Here is a 22,884-nt window from a genome sequence, read left to right as displayed (position 1 = left end):
TTTCTTTAGTTTCTTTAACAATGTGAAATTTCCCTTTGTCTAATATGACATATGAGATCTAATAACAGAATAATGAGTTAACCCTCAGAATGCAGCTTCTAGATCAGGGGTGGCAATCGTGCCATGAAGGGCCAAGACACTGTAGGTTTACCTTTCTACAGATCACAAAAGCAGATGATTTCATTGATGTTCAGATATTTATGTTCAGGGGAGAAGCTCATCAGCAAACCCACCTGCTAAAGTGATTGATTGCAAGGAAAACCTGCACTGTTTTGGCCCTCGTTGCCCACCCCTTTTCTAGATGGACTTGGTTGGTTCAACCTTCCACACTGACGCATCACAAACTGTGCCACTGTGGATGTGACGACCTGTCACACATTTGCATTTTTTTTCAAACTGTTTTCCCACATGACAGCCTCACTGCATCCACTTTGTGCCACATGTCAGGAGTTACTGTGACAGAGGATCTGCTGCGGTGTCCACACTGTCAGAGAGAAACACAGAATAATGACAAGACCGATTAAATATGGTCATCATCCCAATTCATCACATATTTGGGGGGTGGGGGTTAATAAAAATCATGCTCATATCATCTTCAACAATAATGCTTTTTTGTTTGTGTGTTTCAGTCTGTTCCAATGTCTGTTTTTCACAAACATACCACATTTTCTTGAGTACAAGTCACACCCGGAGTATACGGTGCACCTTTTATTTTTATTATCAGCTCCTTTAATTTGACATTTTTGTGTACTGCACTATATGTTTGATTATTGTCATTTATTATTTTATTATTAGAGTTTATTTTGTTTAATGCAATGAATCCTAGGAAAGCCCAATATAAATACTTGTTAGTATTATTATTACTATTATTAATAATAATAATAATGAACATGATTTTTACACACACAATGGAGTATAAGTCACAGGATTCCCAAATGAGTTTAAAAAAGAACAGGAAAAAACGTATTCTCCAAAACATACTTTTGAGTCTTTTGAGATCCCTCCAGTTAAAAAAGTGCAAAAGATTGGTGATCATACAGTCTTGATAGTGTTTTAACCACAGTGTTGTCAAACAGTCTTGATCGTGTCATCACACTAGTCTTCAGAGTGTTTTGGTCATCGGATCATCATACAGTCTTCATTGTGTTTTGACTATCGGATCATCCTACAGTCTTAATGGTGTTTTGACCAATGGATCATCATACAGTAGTCATAATGTCATAAAGTATCTGAAATTTACTGTACTTAAATAATAAAAAAGTAAATTTCTCATATAAAATGTACTTTAAGTAAAAGTACTGAGTAAAAGTAAAATCCAAAACGAGTGAGAGTGAAACTGCGACACAAAAAAAGAAAGTCAATTTGGTGTCTGGAGAAACCCGGGAGGGGGGGTCTCAGCCCCTATAAAATGCTGGATCCGCCTCTGGCGGAGCAGATGGTGTTGGTGACGGGATGAGTGAGCAAAGTATTTAGCTGTAAATAAAGTTGCCGTTCTTTTTCTGTAAACCCACACACACTTTTCTTTTAAACACAACAGCCAGGCTCTTGTGAAACAGAACAGTCATTTATAGCTACACAGTTGTGCCAAATTTAAGGAAAAAAAAAATGCAAGCATCATCACCAACAACCACTGCAAAGCAACCAAACATGGCGCTCTTTGCGCTCTCGAATCCAAAACGTGACGCTGCTTTTACGCACCGCATCTCTGTGGAAATTTCTAATAAAATAAATGAAATGAAACAGCCATGTTGGCCAGTTTTGTCGATACTTGTATATTAAGAATGTGTTTTAATTCCAGCGGGAGCCGATCCGTGTATGTGTGCGCGCATCGGCATGTGTGAGTCTAAACTGCAGATGGCCCCCTTTTCACCCTCCAGACACCTCTTTCTCAGTGGGGGGTGCAGATTCAACTTTTTTTTCCCTGTCTTTTAAACTTGGTTTATGTCAAATACGGCACTTGCTGTAGGGGTTGTAGCCGCAGTGGAGGGGCTGTAGAGGACTGCATCACTTCCCGGTACGGTGGACCGCTGCTTCACCTCTGCAAACAGGCATTGCCCAATCAAATTTCTTCAGCTTTTATATTGTAGTAACGAGTAACGAAGATGTTTAAAGGAAATGTATCAGGCTAAAAGTAATACATTTTATATACTTTCACATTTTAAGTGAAAGTCGCCAGAAATGTAAATAATGAAGTAAAGTACAGATACGTCAAAATTCTACTTAAGTACAGTAACGAAGTATTTCTACTTTGTTATATTACAACACTGGTTTTGACCATCATGTTGTCACACAGTCTTCATCGTGTTTTGACCATTGGATCATCATACAGTTGTCATAGTGTTTTGACCATTGGATCATCATACAGTTGTCATAGTGTTTTGACCATTGGATCATCATACAGTTGTCATAGTGTTTTGATTATTGGATCATCATACAGTCATCATAGTGTTTTGATTATTGTGTCGTCATACTGTCTTTATCGTGTTTTGACCATCGGATCATCATAGTCTTCATAGTGTTTTGACTGTTGGATCATCATACAGTCTTCATTGTGTTTTGACCTTCGTGTCATCATACTGTCTTCGTAGTGTTTTGACCATCGGCTCATCCTACAATCTTCATGGTGTTTTGACCATCGGATCATCATACAGTCTTCATTCTGTTTTTTTACCATTGGATCATCATACAGTCTTCATTCTGTTTTTTTACCATTGGATCATCATACCAGTCTTCATCGTGTTTTGAACATCGGATCATCATACCAGTCATCATAGTGTTTTGACCATTGCGTCATCATACAGTCTTCATGATGTCTTGAGCTTCGTGTCATCATAGTGTCTTCATAGTGTTTTGACCATCGGATCATCATGCAATCTTCATAGTGTTTTGAACATCATACCAGTCATCATCGTGTTTTGACCATCGTCTCATCATACAGTCTTGATAGTGTTTTGACCATTGGCTCATCATACAGTCGTCATAGTGTTTTGAGCTTCGTGTCATCATACTGTGTTCGTAGTGTTTTCAACCACTGGATCATCATACAGTCTTCATCATGTTTTGACCATTGGATCATCATACAGTCTTCATAGTGTTTTGACCATCATGTCTTCATACAGTCTTCATAGTGTTTTGACCGTGTCATCATACTGTCTTCATAGTGTTTTGACCATTGGATCATCATACAATCTTCTTGGTGTTTTGACCATCAGATCATCATACAGTCTTCATCGTGTTTTAACCATTGCGTCATCATACAGTCTTCATGGTGTTTTGACCTTCATGTCATCATACTGTCTTCATAGTGTTTTGACCATCGGATCATCATGCAATCTTCATAGTGTTTTGACCATTGGATCATCATACCAGTCTTCATCGTGTTTTGACCATCATGTCATCATACAATCTTCAGAGTGTTTTCAATCAATCAATCAATCAATCAATTTTTTTATATAGCGCCAAATCACAACAAACAGTTGCCCCAAGGCGCTTTATATTGCAAGGCAAGGCCATACAATAATTATGTAAAACCCCAACGGTCAAAACGACCCCCTGTGAGCAAGCACTTGGCTACAGTGGGAAGGAAAAATTCCCTTTTAACAGGAAGAAACCTCCAGCAGAACCAGGCTCAGGGAGGGGCAGTCTTCTGCTGGGACTGGTTGGGGCTGAGGGAGAGAACCAGGAAAAAGACATGCTGTGGAGGGGAGCAGAGATCGATCACTAATGATTAAATGCAGAGTGGTGCATACAGAGCAAAAAGAGAAAGAAACAGTGCATCATGGGAACCCCCCAGCAGTCTACGTCTATAGCAGCATAACTAAGGGATGGTTCAGGGTCACCTGATCCAGCCCTAACTATAAGCTTTAGCAAAAAGGAAAGTTTTAAGCCTAATCTTAAAAGTAGAGAGGGTGTCTGTCTCCCTGATCTGAATTGGGAGCTGGTTCTACAGGAGAGGAGCCTGAAAGCTGAAGGCTCTGCCTCCCATTCTACTCTTACAAACCCTAGGAACTACAAGTAAGCCTGCAGTCTGAGAGCGAAGCGCTCTATTGGGGTGATATGGTACTACGAGGTCCCTAAGATAAGATGGGACCTGATTATTCAAAACCTTATAAGTAAGAAGAAGAATTTTAAATTCTATTCTAGTTTTGACCATTGGATCATCTTACCAGTCTTCATCATGTTTTGACCATCGTGTTGTCATACAATCTTCATAGTGTTTTGACCATCGCATCATCTTACAATCTTCATCGTGTCTTGAGCATCGGATCATCATACAGTCATCATAGTGTTTTGACGATTGTGTTGTCATACAGTCTTAATAGTGATTTATAATGAGCAGTACTGTGCAGAAACAGACCCCATGTTTCCCATGATGCACCCAGTGTTTCTTTTTATTCACCTCTTTTTGCTCTGTATGTACCACTCTGCTTTTAATCATTGGTGATTGATCTCTGCTCTTTTCCACAGTATGTCTTTTTCTTGATTCTCATCCCCTCAGCCCCAACCAGTCCCAGCAGAAGACTGCCCCTCCCTGAGCCTGGTTCTGCTGGAGGTGTCTTCCTGTTAAAAGGGAGTTTTCCTTCCCACTGTCATCAAGTGCTTGCTCATAGGGGGTCGTTTTGACCGTTGGGGTTTTTCTGTAATTATTGTATGGCTTTTGCCTTACAATATAAAGCGCCTTGGGGCAATTGATTTGATTTGATTTGATACTGTCTTCATTGTGTTTTGACCATCGTGTCGTCATACAATCGTCATCGTGTTTTGACCATCGTGTCGTCATACAATCGTCATAGTGTTTTGACCATCGTGTCGTCATACTGTCTTCATAGTGTTTTGACTGTTGGCTCATCATACCAGTTTTCATCATGTTTTGACCATTGGATCATCATACCAGTCTTCATTGTGTTTTGACCATCATGTCGTCAAACAATCTTCATAGTGTTTCACCATTGGATCATAATACAGTCATCATAGTGTTTGACCACTGGATCATCTTACCTGTCTTCATCGTGTTTTGATCATCGTGTCATCATACAATCTTCATAATGTTTTGACCATCAGATCATCACACAGTCGTCATAGTGTTTTGACCATTGTGTTGTCATACAGTCTTAATAGTGATTTATAATGAGCAGTACTGTGCAGAAACAGACCCTTGCAGGTATCGCGCAAGGAGGCCATTGCAGCGATACAGCACTGCTTTGACATCACGGAGTGGTAGTTTTTCTCTGAGGGATCTGATCTGGAGGCAGTACTACCCACTAAAACCATTAGGGTGTTTCCATATCAGAAGCCCTGGTTTAATGGAAATATGCGGTCACTGCTCAAAGCCAGAGATGGCGACTCAGATGGGACTCGCTTGAATACAAAGCTGCCCAGAAAAACCTAGAGGAGGGCATCAATGAAGCCAAGGGTAGGTACAGGCAGCAACGAGAGGGCCACTTTGAGAATCATGACCCCCACAGCATGTGGAGAGGAATTAAAACCCTGACTGACTTCAGTCAGGACAGAGATCTCCCCAACACCTTAAACCTCCTCTTTGCTCACTTCGATAAGCAGCAGGGAAAAGCACAGCCTGCTGAAAGAATCCAGCCTGAGGGGGAGCCGACGCTCGTCCTCCAGCAGCACCAGGTGAGATCCACCGAGAAATGGATCGACACCACCAAAGCAGCTGGATCAGATGGGGTGTCAGGCCGCCTACTGGAGACCTGTACTGACCAGCTGGCTCGGGTGTTCATGGACATCTTTAACCTCTCCTTACAACATGCTGCTGTCCTCACCTGCCTCAAATGGACAACTGTTGTACCTGTGCCCTCACCCCGGTCATTATGAAGTGGTTTGAGAGGATGGTGTTAGCACACATCAAAAACAGCATCCCTGCAGACTTGGACAGTCATCAGTTTGCATTCTGGGCGAACTGATCTACAGAGGATGCTGTCTCCATTGCACTTCACACAGCTCTGGCCTACCTGGAGCAGTCAAATACATATGTCAGGCTGCTCTTTGCAGATTTTAGCAGTGCATTTAATACTGTAATCCTTCAAACTGGTCCATAAATTTACCAACCTCAGACTCCGTCTGACTCTGTTCATGGGGTATGGATTTCCTGACCAACAGACCACAGAATGTCAGGATGGGGAACTTGACATCTAGTACCATAGTCATGAACACAGGCACACTGCAGAGGTGTGTGCTCTGTCTTGCACTGTTCACTCAGGACTGTGTCCCCACTCACGTCTCCAACACAAATAAATAAAGTTTCCAATAAAGTTTGCCAATGACACTACAGTGGAAGGCTTTATCAGGGACAACAACGAGACCTTGTACAGGGAGGAGGTCAAACACCTGACAGAGTGGTATGCAGACAGTGACTTAGTCCTCAATACCACCAAAACCAAGGAGGTCATCATAGACTTCAGTAGAACCAGGAGAGTCTCATAGCCCCTACTACACATCAACGGAGAAGTGGTGGAGAGGGTGGACTCAATCAGGTTCCTTGGCATCCACATCACCAAGGATCTGACTTGGACATTACATACCCACAACCTGGTGAAAAAAGCACAGCAGAGGATGTTCTTCCTGAGAAAGCTCAAGCAGGCTGCTCTGGGACCACAGCTGCTCAGGAATTTCTACAGAAGCACCATCGAGACCATTCTCTGCCAGGGCTGCACAGTCTGGTACAGCAGCTGCATGGCAGAGGACAGAAAAGATCTTTCACGGGTGGTGAAGACAGCACAGAGGATTGTAGGAGCTTGGCTCCTGGACTTAGACTCTGTATATGTTGTGTGCTTGCAGAGGAAAGCACAGGCCATCTGCAAGGATAACAGCCACCCAGGACTTTCCCTGTTTGCTCTTCTGCCGTCGGGGAAGAGGTACCTCACTATAAGGACACAGACCAATAGGCTAAGGCTCATTAAAAGCCTGCTAACGAGTCTTTCATTGGATTCAGGTGTGTTGGAACAGGGAGATAACTAAGAGTGTCAGGAAGGTAGATCTCGAGGACCGAACTTGGGCACCCCTGCTTTATAGTATTTTCCCCATCGTGTCATCATACAGTCTTTATAGTATTTTCACCATCGTGTCGTCATACAGTCTTTGTTGTATTTTCACCATTCTCTCGTCATGCAGAATTTGTAGTGGTTTTGCCAGCCTGTAAAGGGAATTTTGACAAGTGAGAAGTTCAAACTCTGACCTGGATGTAAAGAATGACAGCTAGGGCAAATATCACCAGTACAACCAGAATGACCACAGGAACACTGGATGGTTCCACTATCACATCATTATCATCCCCATCATCAGCTTCATCACTCTGGTGTATGTGAAGTGTCTGAGGTTCTGGCTCAGGACAGTCTAATTAAAAAAAAAAGAGAGACATCTGTAAGGTCAGAGTATGAGTTATGACAGATTACCTTGAGTTGTGAGTGGTGTCTTACCCAACACATGAATTACTGTGCCGTTGCCTGTAATGTGCAGGTATGGAGGTGGGTAGTACACCTCAAGCTTACAGCGGTATATATCTGTGTCTGTAGACCTTAGTCCATGCACTACCACCTCCACAGTTCCCCCTTTCCCTTGAGCATAGCACTGCACCTGAAACACAGGTTTGGACAGAAGCACTAAAACACTCTGTTTGGCCTGTTTGGATCGCTCCAGAATGTGGCCCTGACAGTTGTGATGGCTTAAAATATCACAAGTAATGGTAGCACTGTTGCGCTGCCTTGGATCTGCTATTTGTCCTGCTCCCCCTCCCTTCCTGTTTCTCCAGGCTCCCTGTCACAGAATTGATGTTGCACACCTGTCACTAATCATCTCTCAGCTGTATTTAAACCCTGGTTCTTCCACTTCACTGGTTCTTCCACTTCACTGACGTCAGTTCTACCTGCGTGGTATCCTGGCTTCAGGGTCCTTGTTTTTCATCCCTTGTGTACTCTCTAATGTGTTTTTTCCTGTATTCCAGTTATGCCTCCACTCAGCTCCATCTCGGCCGCCTGGTCCTTGCTCCAGACACTATCTGGCGTGGGAACTCTGCAGTGCTTTTTGGACCAGTCGGTGTCTCTCCCTTCCAGCTTTACACTCCATGGATTTGTACAATTACTGTTTACTTATTGTTGCACAATAAATTGTTATTTGCTTATCTCTCATTTCTTGCGCCCTGCATTTTGGGTCCTAAACTGTGTTTTCCAGTTTGCACCACAACAAGTTCCCTCCAACCCACCCCCCAACCATAATACCCACTGTTTGGCCCATCAGAAATGATGTTAACAACATAAATACATAAAACATCTGCCATTAAGTTTATATATATATATATATATATATATATATATATATATATATATATATATATATATATATATAGTGCATCCAGAAAGTATTCACAGCGCTTCACTTTTTTCCACCTTTGTTTTGGGGTGTGTTACAGCCTTATTCCAAAATGGATGAAATTCAATTTTTCCTCAACATTCTACACACTAGGAGGTGGGTACCAGAGCCCAAGCTGTGCGTGGAGGTGAGCCCGACTCTCTCTCTCTCTCTCTCTCTCTCTCTCTCTCTCTCGCTCTCTTTCTCTCTCTCTCTCTCTCTCTATATATATATATATACACAAGGTCTGTTAGAAAAGTATCGTACCTAGAAGATGACTTACTCCGCTGGCATAACTTACCACTTACCATAATTGGCAGAATAGCAGTTGTAAAAATGAATATATTACCTAAATTAAACTATTTATTTTCAATGATTCCAATCCATCCCAAACCCACCTGGTTCAAAAAATTAGATTAAATCATTTCCCATTTCTATTGGAAAAACAAACCACCAAGAATAAAACTAACTACTCTGCAAAAAATAAATTTCAAGGAGGTCTAGAAGTACCAAACTTTCAATTATACTCCCTGGCAAACCAGCTACAATACATATATAAATGGACACACCCTACCCAATCTGATATCATCTGGCTAGACTTGGAACAAACTCTGTGCAAAGACATAAACATATCAGACATTCCTTTTATTACAAAGTCCATTAAACACCATACATGTTTCAACGCAGTCACAGTAGCCTCCACCCTGACAGCCTGGTGGAAATTCCACCAAATCACTAATTCCACTCTTGCCCCATCTAACTTCACTCCACTGTGGAATAACCCGGACTTTGTAAATAATACAAAATCACTTAACTTTAACACGTGGGCTGAAAAGGGTATCACTCACATTAACCATATCTTCAATTCCAATGAACTTTTACAATTTGCACTCCTGATCCAGAGGTTTGGTATTGGGAGCAATCAGTTCCTGAAATACCTGCAATTAAAATCAATTCTACAAACAAAAATACATTTCAGATCATCAAATCTACAACTATCACCTGTAATATCACAATTAATTAATCTATCTTCATCCAAAAAATTACTCTCCAAAATATACAAAATTATTTTAAAACCTCTTCAAGAAATATCTCTGCCGACATGCAAATGGGAAAATGACTTGTCAATTTCTCCCGATGCCAACTTTTGGAATCAAATCTGTAAAAATATTTATTTTATGACTAATAACGCAAATTTACAATTGATACAATACAAAACACTGTATAGAACACATTACACGGGGGAAAGGTTATCAAAAATGGGACTCACATCAGAAATTTGCATGCACTGCACAGAGAACTGCACAGACACATACATTCATGCGACATGGCACTGCACCCCCATCAGACACTTCTGGGAACAGGTTACACAGGCACTTTCATCCTTGCTGGACTGCCACATCCCATTATCTCCCGCACTCTGCTTGCTAGGGGACACTTCAGTGATTACCAAAAAACTATAGATTTCAAACTGGTTCTCATAGCTCTAACCATCGCCAAGAAAACTATCCTCATGAACTGGAAAACACGAAACCGTATAAACATCAATTATTGGAGAAATCTTCTCACAGATTTCATCACAATGCAATATTCTTCACCTCCCTACAATGACTCAGCAGAATCGCAACCCTTCCACTCAACATTAACTGACCTGGTATTGTTGTAGTTTCCTTTCGGAGAGGAGGGAAGAAGAAAGAAAAGGAAGGAGGGAGAAGAAGAAAGGAAAGGGAGAAGAAGGAGGAAAGGGAAGGAAATGAGAGGGGAAGGGAAAGGAAAAGAAAAAGGAAAAAAAAGGGAGGGAAAGGAAGAGAGAGAGAGAGGGGAAAAAAAATCAAAACATGTCACTCTTGACAGCACACTCGCTTCTACCCCCCTCACAGAGCCCACTGGCATCTGGTCAATATTAATAACTTTTCTCTCATAACCTCACACCAGTTGTATGTGTGTGTGTGTATGTGTGTGTGTATATGTATCGATGTGTGTGTATGTATATACATATGTATATAATTTTTTTTATTTTAGGCTATTTATATATTCATTATTGATAATAATATAATAATTATTGATATTATTATAATAATTATTTTTATATGATATATGACATGATATATGTGTGTATGTGTATATGTATATATGTTTGGGTGTATGTGTATGTATGTGTATGTGTATATATATATATATATATATATATATATATATATATATATATATATATATATATATATATATATATATATATATATATATATATATATATATATATATATATATATATATATGTGTGTGTGTGTGTATGTATGTGTGTGTGTGTGTGTGTGTGTGGGTATGTATGTATGCATATGTACCTCCTTGTGTATCATGTCTGTATTGTTTTATGTTATATGGTTATTATCCTCATGCATTTATTTCTTTATATTACCGTTGTTGCCAGTGCTCGTTAATGCCTGTTTTGTTTTATGTTGTCATGTTGTCTTTGTCTTCTAATAAAGAAGAAAAAAAAAGAAAAAGAAAAGTATTGTACCTTTTTATTTTTTTCAAAAACTATATGGATTTGATTCATGTTTTTACGTCAGCCAAGCTTGAACCTTCGTGCGCATGCGTGAGTTTTTCCACGCCTGTCAGTTGCGTCATTCGCCTGTGGGCAGGCTTTGAGTGAGCACTGGTCCACCCCTCTCGTCGTTGTTTCATTGCGAGGAAATGGCAGAATGATTTAGGCTTTTTTTCCATCAGAATTGTTTTCAGAAACTGTTAGAGACAGGCAGCTGGAAACCATTCGAAAAATTTATCTGGCTTTCGGTGAAAATTTTACGGGCTTCACACAGAATAAGGAGTTTTACTACAGCTTTAAAGACGGCCCACAATGGCTCACGGTGCGCTGCGCTCCGAGCCGCCATCAAGAGGCAGAAACCACCACATCATTTCTAAACGGATCGCTGTGTGGAGCCGGGACAGTCGTGTGCAATTTCTCTGGTTATCACAAGAGCTGGACATCAGCCATTTTCCGGCCGATTTCACTTTTAACAAGAGATTTTATATCTATATATCTATCTATCTATATATATATATATCTATATATATATATATATATATAGATATAGATATATATATATAGATATATATGCTGTTCCTGTTAGGGGTCACCACAGCAGATCAATCGTTTCCATCTCACCCTGTCCTCTATATCTTCCTCTGTCACACCTGCATGCCCTCCTTCAGCACATCTATAAACCTCCTCTTTGGTCTCCCTCTTCTCCTCCTGCCTGGTGGCTCCATCCTCAGCATCCTCTTCCCTATATAACCTGGGTCCCTCCTCTGCACATGTCCAGACCATCTCAATCTCGCCTCTCTGACTTTGTCTCCAAACCGTCCCACCTGAGCTGTCTCTCTGATATGTTCATTCCTTATCTTGTCCATTCTCGTCACTCCCAAAGAGAATCTCAACATCTTCAGCTCTGCCAGCTCCAGCTCTGCCTCCTGTCTTTTTGTTAGTGCCACCGTCTCTAAGCCGTACAACATAGCTGGTCTCACAACTGTCTTGTAAACTTCCCCTTCACTTTTGCTGATATTCTTTGGTCAGAAATCAGTTCTGCCACCTTTCTCCACCCACTCCACCCTGCCTGCACTCTCTTCTTCACCTCTCTACCACACTCTCCATTACTTTGAACAGTTGACCCCAAATATTTAAACTCATCTACTTTCACCACTTCTACTCCTTGTAACTGCACTATTCCACTGGGCTCCCTCCCATTCACACACATGTACTCAGTCTTGCTTCTACTGACTTTCATTCCCCTTATCTCCAAAGCATATCTCCACTTCTCCAGACTAGTCTCAACTTGCTCTCTACTCTCACTACGGATCACGTCATCTGCAAACATCATAGTCCATGGAGGCTCCTGTCTGATCTCATCCATCAACCTGTCCATCACCACTGCAAACAAGAAAGGACTCAGATCTGATCCTTGGTGTAATCCCACCTCCACCTTGAATGAGTCTGTCATTCCGACTGCACATCTCACCGCAGTCACACTATTCATGTACATGTCCTGCACTACCCTAACATACTTCTCTGCCACTCCAAACTTCCTCATGCAATACCACAGCTCTTCTCTTGGCACCCTATCATAAGCTTTTTCTAAGTCCACAAACACACAATGTAACTCTTTCTGGCCTTCTCTGTACTTCTCCAACAGTATTCTCAGAGCAAACATTGCATCTGTAGTCCTCTTTCTCGGCATGAAACCACATTGCTGCTCTTCACCTTCAGATCATCTTCAGATCTTCACCTGTTTTCTAAGCCTAGCTTCTACTACTCTTTCTCATAACTTCATGCTGTGGCTGATCAACTTTATGCCTCTGTAGTTACTGCAGCTCTGCACATCACCCTTGTTCTTGAAAATAGGAACCAGCACACTTCGTCTCCACTCCTCAGGCATCCTCTCACTTTCCAAGATTTTATTAAACAATCTGGTTAGAAACTCTACTGCCATCGCTCCTAGACATTTCCATGCCTCCACTGTCATCTGTGAACATGTCATCTGGACCAACTGCCTTTCCACTCTTCATACTCTTCCTTTAAAATGACCCCAACACCATTTCTCTTCCTGTCCTCACCATGGTACAACAACTTGTTCCCACTGAAGATGCTCCTGCTCTTACTTCCCTTCCACTTGGTCTCTTGCACACACAATATGTCTACCTTTCTCCTCTCCATCATATCAGCCAGCTCTCCCTTTACCAGTCATACTACCAACATTCAAAGTCCCCAATCTCATTTCCACCCTTAAAGTTTTCTTCTTTTCCCACTGTTTGTGGAAACGTTCTCCTCCTCTTCTTCATCATCTTTGCCCAGCAGTAGCCCAATTTCCACCGGCACCCTGTTGGGCAACAGCACCGGTGGCGGATGTTGTTAACCCGGGCCTCGACCAATCCAGCATGGAAATTCGATTCTTAGTCTGCATAGTTGGGTTGGCTTGTTTTATGCCGGATGCCCTTCCTGAGGCAACCCTCCTCATTTATCCTGGCTATATATATATATATATATATATATATATATATATATATATATATATATATATATATATATATATATATATATATATACACACACACACGCACGCACACACACACACACACACACACACACACACACACACACACACACACACACACACACACAGTAGTGGGTACAGCTAACCAAAAAGTTAGCTTCAATAACTAGTAATCAGCTAACTGAAAAGTTATCTTTTTTAACACTAAACCAATAAACTGTCTAAAAACTCAGATAACTGATAACTTTCAATTTTTGTCTCCCATACACTCTCAGCTACTAAGAAGCCAATTTTGAATTTAAACACAGTTTCTAATAGAAACAACGGCAATCATAAACCCAAACAAACAATGAGCCAGCGCTTCTGTCTTTGTGCGCTCTGCTCTCTGCTGTAGGAAAGCATCATCTACCCTGACAAGATACAGTGGTCCAGCGATGAGGCAGAGGTCTTGAAATGGAAAGCAGGTTTGAATTATGGTTTTGCTTTATAAGTAAAATTATTCCGGATAGAATAACTACATTAATGTAAACTCTTAAAATGTACAAAGTGATATATAACACATATCTGTTAATTTTAAAATAATGCACTAATTCTGAAGATTTGAACATTAACACACCAAAGGGATTATGGGTAAACTAAGCCTCTGCTCATACTGATTGGTTGATTCATTCATTTAATGTAAAAAACAACACAAGTGAATCAATGTAACGTGTTGGTGTTTACAAATAAATGTGTTTTTGTAAAATATGTCATTTTTCTCATTTGTATAAAAAAGAAATTTATAAAAAAGAAGATCCCTCTAGACAGTGTCTGTCGTGCATACAGGATGACATCACAACTCTATCCGGTTTGGGAGACAAGGTTTCTTTCAATAACAAGAACTCAAAAACAAGAACTCAAAAAACTTTTTTGTGTGTGGTTGCTGGAGTTGTGTGGCGATAGGAATCGTCGTTTGAATGCTTGAATAACGATGTCAGTCGCACAAAGAAATCAAATAATAGTGAAAACATGTTTGGTGCAGTGTCATAACGCATCAATCAGTCACTCAGTGAGGTGTCATAACATCCGATCGGTTAGCAGCTTGGTGCGGTGTTATAACAGATCAATCAGTTGCTCCGTGAGGCATCATAACATCAAGCCTGGTTCACATGGCAAGATAATTAGGCCGATATCGGACCCGATCTTCCTCTTCCAACAATCTTAAGGGCACCCCGACAATCGTGATGACGCTAAATATAATCTTATCAGATATTCCTGCCATGTATGGTTTGTAAGAGCGAGCTGATCTGCTCAGAAGGACGTGAGGAGCGAAATGTGACATGCAGCCAATCAGAAAGCGAGCTGTCTGACCTGGGAATGTGTGTTGTTTTTACCGTGTTGCTGACACTTTGAAAGAATACATGTGGATTACATGTATGTATGTACTTACATTTGGATTACTTGTAATCTGATTAGTTTTGGGTTACATTTCAAAGTAATCCTACCCAACCTTGTATATATATATATATATATATATATATATATATATATATATATATATATATATATATATATATATACATATATACATATATATACATCATTCTCCAAATAGTTTCACAGTTCTAAAGGTGCTCTCACTCAGAAGGCGTGTGTGTGGTGTGTTAATGGAAACCAGTGGTGTGCTGAACTCACTGCAATTACGATTGTATGCACCATGTGACTGCTGTGTGTGTGTGGCATTCAGTGGTGTTAACTGTTGAGCATCATATGTTGCTTCCTGGCCAGTGTTTTATCATTTCATTTCTGTTTTCTTCCATTTGATCACAAATTTGGAGTTTCTGAGCAACCTTTTGCTTTCCAGCTGACTTCTGATCTGATTTCATTGCATTTATTTCTGAAGACATTGTGATCTTTGCACATGAAGTTCATGAGTACCAATACTTTGATTTAGACTGTCAGCTTTAATCAAGTTGGCTAAGTTGTCCCAAGTTGGCTAATTCAGTTTTTAATATCAGTTCCAAGTGGAATAAATACACAGTGGTTTCATTGTGTATTTATTGTCTGTGCTGGCTGTTTGAAATTTTGAAGTATCTTATCAAGACACTGAACTCTAGATGTGTCCCAGTCTACGGACCAGCATTGTGCAGTAAGTGAGTGAGAGTTCAGACTCACCTCTTCACTTTCAACAAGTCTGTCTCTCCCCTTTGTGGAGTTGTGTGCACAGGAACAGAGCTCCTCTGTGCCTTGGAGTCCTCTCAGCAGGGTGACACGGAACACCTCAGGGCCGGAAATGAAGCTGGGACTCTGGTAGTCAAAGGAATACGGTTGGATGAAGCACTGGATCTCTGCTGTGCCATTGATGCTCAGCACCTTACGGGGCTGGATCACCTTTATAGCTGTCAGAGGGGCCGACGGGAAGAGAGAAGCAGTTTTTTAAAGTTATCAGAATCTCAAGTGTGAAACAAAGTTCAGTGCAAGTGACACACTGGATTGAGGTAGGACACAAATGCAGGATTCAGAAGTCAGCGTTGCAGAGTTTAATGGCAGTCCAGGCAGGGTTCGGTACACAAAAAGGCAGGCCAATGTAAACAACAGGATCCCAAAGCAGGCAGACAGCTCGAAAAGCAAAACTGGACAGGATACTCTGAGGACAAACACTTGAAAGTGGCACAAGGCACAACAATCTCACAACAGGATGAGGGAAACGGTGCGACTAATATAGGAGGAATGATAATGAGGAAATGCAGGAGAGGTGGGTGAGGAAACATCTGGAAGGGAGCATAGCAATCAGGACAGGAACACAGGCGGGAAATGCCCAGCACCAAACACCAGACACCTAGTCCAGAAAAATCCCTCCAACAAAACCCAAGCACCAAAAATAACCACAGAGAGAACAAATACAATATAATACAAAACTACCCCAGAGTCCCAATCGTGACAGCAGGTTCAGTTTCTATTTTCACATTGTTAAAGGAGGGTTGATATAAAATTCAAGGATTCACTTTCAGGTCACATGTAGTGTAGAAATGGCCTGACTTTGAATGAGGACTGATCTTCACAAAATATACTGGGTATATCTAAATGACCACTTTTCATTTTCTTAAATGTTACTTCAGAACTTTGTACCTGCAATAAACATAACAAATGTTTGACTTTTCTTTTAGCAGGTAGAAATATTTCAAATCATACGATAGTATGCAATTTGTTTGTTAGTTTTATCCCCCAAAGCCAGTTTCCTACAAACTTGGTATGTGATTGATGGGTAACCCTGGAATAACCCTTAAATAGCAGTTTTGGCAAAGGTCAAGGTCACTAAAAGTTAGATTTGCACTAAGCAATTAAATGTTGTTTACAACAAGGAAGGAAGGATTCTACAACATTATTGAAGCTATAATTATTCTGTCTATCTGCCACAACATCTTCATATTCACGGGTACCTCCTGATAATGAGTTTATGAACAATGTCTTACTTGGACAACACTGGAAGCCCTGCACGATGCATTGTTTGTTGGTGTAAACAAAGTGGTATTCTTATATATAAGTCAGATGTACGTGGTTCCACCTAGAATGTAATATGTAGAGTAATATGCAATGCTAGCACAATCTGCATGGATAAATCCACTCAAATGTAGCCAAAATTCCTCAAAACAAGATGTATATTTTCATAAATTTATTAGAAAGAATATATATATATATATATATATATATATATATATATATATATATATATATATATATATATATATATATATATATATATACTCAACAAAAATATAAATGCAACACTTTTGGTTTTGCTCCCATTGTGTATGAGATGAACTCAAAGATCTAAAACTTTTTCCACATACACAAAATCACCATTTCCCTCAAATATTGTTCACAAACCAGTCTAAATCTGTGATAGTGAGCACTTCTCATTTGCTGAGATAATCCATCCCACCTCACAGGTGTGCCATATCAAGATGCTGATTAGACACCATGATTAGTGTACAGGTGTGCCTTAGACTGTCCACAATAAAAGGCCACTCTGAAAGGTGCAGTTTTATCACACAGCACAATGCCACAGATGTCGCAAGATTTGAGGGAGCGTGCAATTGGCATGCTGACAGCAGGAATGTCAACCAGAGCTGTTGCTCGTGTATTGAATGTTCATTTCTCTACCATAAGCCGTCTCCAAAGGCGTATCAGAGAATTTGGCAGTACATCCAACCAGCCTCACAACTGCAGACCACGTGTAACCACACCAGCCCAAGACCTCCACATCCAGCATGTTCACCTCCAAGAGCATCCGAGACCAGCCACTCGGACAGCTGCTGAAACAATCGGTTTGCATAACCAAAGAATTTCTGCACAAACTGTCAGAAACCGTCTCAGGGAAGCTCATCTGCATGCTCGTCGTCCTCATCGGGGTCTCAACCTGACTCCAGTTCGTCGTCGTAACCGACTTGAGTGGGCAAATGCTCACATTCGCTGGCGTTTGGCACGTTGGAGAGGTGTTCTCTTCACGGATGAATCCCGGTTCACACTGTCCAGGGCAGATGGCAGACAGCGTGTGTGGCGTCGTGTGGGTGAGCAGTTTTCTGATGTCAATGTTATGGATCGAGTGACCCATGGTGGCGGTGGGGTTATGGTATGGGCAGGCGTCTGTTATGGACGAAGAACACAGGTGCATTTTATTGATGGCATTTTGAATGCATAGAGATACCGTGACAAGATCCTGAGGCCCATTGTTGTGCCATACATCCAAGAACATCACCTCATGTTGCAGCAGGATAATGCACGGCCCCATGTTGCAAGGATCTGTACACAATTCTTGGAAGCTGAAAATGTCCCAGTTCTTGCATGGCCGGCATACTCACCGGACATGTCACCCATTGAGCATGTTTGGGATGCTCTGGACCGGCGTATACGACAGCGTGTACCAGTTCCTGCCAATATCCAGCAACTTCGCACAGCCATTGAAGAGGAGTGGACCAACATTCCACAGGCCACAATTGACAACCTGATCAACTCTATGCGAAGGAGATCTGTTGCACTGCATGAGGCAAATGGTGGTCACACCAGATACTGACTGGTATCCCCCCCCCCCCCCCCCCCCCCCCAATAAAACAAAACTGCACCTTTCAGAGTGGCCTTTTATTGTGGACAGTCTAAGGCACACCTGTGCACTAATCATGGTGTCTAATCAGCATCTTGATATGGCACACCTGTGAGGTGGGATGGATTATCTCAGCAAAGAAGTGCTCACTATCACAGATTTAGACTGGTTTGTGAACAATATTTGAGGGAAATGGTGATATTGTGTATGTGGAAAAAGTTTTAGATCTTTGAGTTCATCTCATTCAAAATGGGAGCAAAACCAAAAGTGTTGCGTTTATATTTTTGTTGAGTGTATATATATATATATATATATATATATATCGACCTCTGGCCTACCCTGAGCTGGAGGTCGATTATCGACTTTGTAGTCGTATCATCTGACCTTCGGCCACATGTCTCGGACAGTCGGGTGAAGAGAGAGGCAGAGCTGTTGACCGATCACCACCTGGTGGTGAGTTGGATCCGCTGGGAGGGGAGGAAGCCGGTCAGACCTGGCAGGCCCAAACATATCATGAGGGTCTGCTGGGAACGACTGGCGGAACCCTCTGTCAGCGAGGTCTTCAACTCTCACCTCCGGGAGAGCTTCTCAAAAGAACCCGGGGCAGGTTGGAGACATGGAGTCGGAGTGGACCATGTTCTTCACCTCCATTGTCGATGCGGCCGCTCGTAGCTGTGGTCACAAGGTCTCTGGTGCCTATCGCGGCGGCAATCCCCAAACCCAGTGGTGGACACCGGAAGTAAGGGATGCCGTCAAGCTGAAGAAGGAGTCCTACTTATCTTTGTTGGTATGTGGGACCCCTGAGGCAGCTGACAGGTACCGGCAGGCCAAGCGTGCCGCAGCCCATGCGGTCGCAGAGGCAAAAACTCGGGTCTGGGAGGAGTTTGGGGAGGCTATGGAAGAGGACTATCGGTTGGCCTCGAAGAGATTCTGGCAAACCGTCCGACACCTCAGGGGGCAGAAGCAGCTCTCCACCAGCACTGTTTACGGTGCGGGTGGGGAGCTGTTGACCCTGACTGGGGATGTTGTCGGGCGGTGGAAGGAGTACTTTGAGGATCTCCTCAATCCCATCATCACGTCTTCCGAAGAGGAAGCAGAGACTGGGGACTCAGAGGCGGACTCATCCATTATCCAGGCCAAAGTCACCGAGGTGGTTAGAAAGCTCCTCGGTGGCAAGGCTCCTGGGATGGATGAAGTCCGTCCTGAGTACCTTAAGTCTCTGGATGTTGTGGGACTGTCTTGGCTGACACGCCTGTGCAACATCCCGTGGCGATCGGGGACAGTGCCTCTGGATTGGCAGACCGGGGTGGTGGTCCCTCTGTTTAAGAAGGGGGACCGGAGGGTGTGTTTCAACTATAGGGGGATCACACTCCTCAGCCTCCCCGGTAAGGTCTATTCCAGAGTACTGGAGAGGAGAATTCGACCAATGGTCAAACCTCGGATTCAGGAGGAGCAGTATGGTTTTCGTCCTGGTCGCGGCACACTGGACCAGCTCTACACCCTCCATCGGGTGTTCGAGGGTTCATAGGAGTTTGCCCAACCAGTCCACATGTGTTTTGTGGATCTGGAGAAGGCGTTCGACTGTGTCCCTCAAGGCACCCTGTGGGGAGTGCTCCGGGAGTACGGGTTGCGGGGTCCTTTGCTAAGGGCTATCCGGTCCCTGTACGACCACAGCAGGAACTTGGTTCGCATTGCCGGTAGTAAGTCAAACCTGTTTCCAGTGCACGTTGGCCTCCGCCAGGGCTGCCCTTTGTCACCGGTTCTGTTCATTATTTTTATGGACAGAATTTCTAGGCGCAGCCAGGGTGTAGAGGGGGTCTCATTTGGGAACCACAGAATCTCGTCTCTGCTGTTTGCGGACGATGTTGTTCTGTTGGCTTCGTCAAATCAGGATCTTCAGCGTGCACTGGGGCGGTTTGCAGCTGAGTGTGAAGCGTCCGGGATGAGAATCAGCTCCTTCAAATCCAAGGCCATGGTTCTCGACCTAAAAAAGGTGCTTTGCCCTCTTCAGGTCGGTGGAGTGTCCTTGTGTCAAGTGGAGGAGTTTAAGTATCTCGGGGTCTTGTTCACGAGTGAGGGACGGATGGACCGTGAGATCGATAGACGGATCGGTGCAGCATCTGCAGTGATGCGGTTGCTGTATCGGACCGTCGTGGTGAAGAGAGAGCTGAGTAGGGGGGCAAAGCTCTCGATTTACTGATCGATCTACGTTCCGATCCTCACCTATGGTCATGAGATTTGGCTCATGACCGAAAGAACAAGATCACGAGTACAAGTGGCCGAGATGAGTTTCCTCCGCAGGGTGGCTGGGCACTCCCTTAGAGATAGGGTGAGGAGCTCGGTCACTCGGGAGGAGCTCAGAGTCGAGCCGCTGCTCCTCCACGTCGAAAGGAGTCAGTTGAGGTGGCTCAGGCATCTTTTCCGGATGCCCCCTTTATGCCTCGCTGGAGAGGTGTTCCGGGCACGTCCCATTGGGAGGAGGCCCCGGGGAAGACCCAGGACACGCTGGAGGGACTACATCTCTCGGCTGGCTTGGGAACGCCTTGGGGTTCCCCCGGAGGAGCTGGGGGAGGTGTGTGTGGATCGGGAGGTCTGGGCGGCTTTGCTTGAGCTGCCGACCCCGCGACCCAACTCCGGATGAAGCGGAAGAAAATGGATGGATGGATGTCTGTGGGTATTTACAGTATATGACATAAAAGTAAAAATTTCTGAAGCATAAGTGCTGCAGGTTTCCTTTCCAATCAGTCACTGATGAATTCCAGAGCCCAGCCGAGGGTCAGAGTCCATCAGCAGTGAAGTCATGCATGCTGCCAAGGAGGTGTTTGTCCTACCTTCATATTTATTTATGATGAATTGCATAGAGGTTGCAGGGACGAGTCAGCAGCTGATTGAGCTACATACTGTGTCACTCATTGCAGTATGAAAAACCAAACCTGCAGCATATCCTCTGCAGTTCTGCATCACACCATCACTCAGCTGTACCCTTCATTCAGATGAAGTTTTGTACTTGTAATTAAGAATAACTGTTTTGTTGGTGAAAACTAAAGCCAGTGATGCAATGAGTGTTAAACTTTAACAGCAGATCAATCACAGCCAGGGCTACAGCAGAATCATACATGGCGTTGCCTGGACAGCAGCCAAGGGCCCCAAAGAGCTCCTGCTCATTTTCTGGCTAAAATAGTGTGGCCAGAGATCTTCAGTTCAATTCACTTTCCACTCTTCAGCAAGTAACTCCTGCTGTGCAGGTTTGCTCTGTGTGTATGTGTGTGTGTGTGTGTGCCTGCATGTTTAATGGATCGAGGTATCATTATGAAAAGCTGTTGAGAAATTCTGTCCCTTCACAGTGTTTGGGCCCTGCACTGACTGAAGTGTTTCATTAAAATAGATATTTTCACATATTTACAAAAAATAAAATAAAGTGCTTAAACTATTGTCTTTCTGTAAATTTGATCACATTTTAAGGGCCCACAGACAGGTGTAGCCCCAGGGCCCATGGTGTCTTTATTCTGCCCGTGCACTGAACTACAGATTATTAGACTTTCTGAAATGTATATTAACCACAGTTGCAGCAGTGGACTCACATATAGTACGTCTTCATATCAGGTCCTCTGCACTTAGTGCAGTTCAAGAGCATGTGGTGAAAAAGTGTATCATGTCTTCATTTGCCTTTGTTCAGCAATTTGCTCAAAAAGCAGTAAAACTGTTGCAAATTTCAGTTATAGTAAAGAGAAAGAACCAGACCATGGCCGGAGTATTACAGTGCAAAGTATTACACTAGACTACTATAGTACAGCACTACCATGCAGTACTACACTACAGTACGGTACAGTTATTCTGACAAACTTTGAAATCTGTCAGATGTATGAAATCAAATCGTCAGGTGTGTGTATGTGTGTGTGTGTGTGTGTGTGTGTGCACGCGCACATGCACACTCACCTCCGTGCAGTGGCACGCTCAGCACTGCTAACAGCCTCCACGCCATCATGCACCAAGCTGCAGTCATCCTGCTCACACTCAATATTTTCAGGTCAAATAGAGAAAAACAGTGAAGCGCACATTTTATGTGTGCGCCGTTTCTCCATGCTGTCATGGAAACTGTGAGGCTTACACAGGAAGTGATGATGGCACTGTGCCGGTAAACCTGCTGTGCTGATGTAGACAAGAAAATAATGCCACTGCATTGTTAAACTGAATATCTGACAAAAAGCCTGTGCGTGAAAAGGAAAACCTCTTCTTTGTCACTGTGGAAACAGAAAGATCAGCACTCTGAGACAAATATGAGTCTGAGCAGCCTGTTCTCTGACATGACGTTCTTTCTCTGACATCACATCTGTAAAATATAATACCCTGTCACACGAGAGGCTGAATGAGCCCAAATGTCATCTGAATGAA

General features: G+C 42.8%; 1 protein-coding gene across 1 annotated transcript; it reads right to left on the bottom strand.

The window, feature by feature from the left end:
• Positions 1–355: 355 nt before the first annotated feature.
• Positions 356–22,625, bottom strand: cd28 (CD28 molecule). Its single transcript, XM_034186453.1, has 5 exons — positions 22,429–22,625; positions 15,567–15,790; positions 7,434–7,590; positions 7,193–7,350; positions 356–484 (listed from the first exon to the last, which is right to left on the bottom strand). Exons 1-5 carry the CDS (start codon positions 22,580–22,582, stop codon positions 392–394), a joined length of 786 nt encoding a protein of 261 aa, XP_034042344.1. The 5' UTR covers positions 22,583–22,625; the 3' UTR covers positions 356–391.
• Between the last annotated feature and the right edge of the window lie 259 nt (positions 22,626–22,884).

This window comes from Thalassophryne amazonica, chromosome 14 (genome assembly GCF_902500255.1).
Source record: "Thalassophryne amazonica chromosome 14, fThaAma1.1, whole genome shotgun sequence".
Taxonomy (NCBI): domain Eukaryota; kingdom Metazoa; phylum Chordata; class Actinopteri; order Batrachoidiformes; family Batrachoididae; genus Thalassophryne; species Thalassophryne amazonica.
Note: the sequence above shows the minus strand (reverse complement) of the source record. Positions and strands in the feature narration are given on the sequence as shown.

Excerpts from the sequence above, each read along its gene's own strand:
- cd28 (XM_034186453.1), bottom strand. The coding sequence starts at position 22,582 with ATGACAGCATGGAGAAACGGCGCACACATAAAATGTGCGCTTCACTGT. Across the intron at positions 7,591-15,566 it reads GACTTGTTGAAAGTGAAGAG|GTGCAGTGCTATGCTCAAGG; the intron begins GTGAGTCTGAAC and ends CCTGTGTTTCAG. Across the intron at positions 7,351-7,433 it reads CACAGTAATTCATGTGTTGG|ACTGTCCTGAGCCAGAACCT; the intron begins GTAAGACACCAC and ends TTTTTTAATTAG.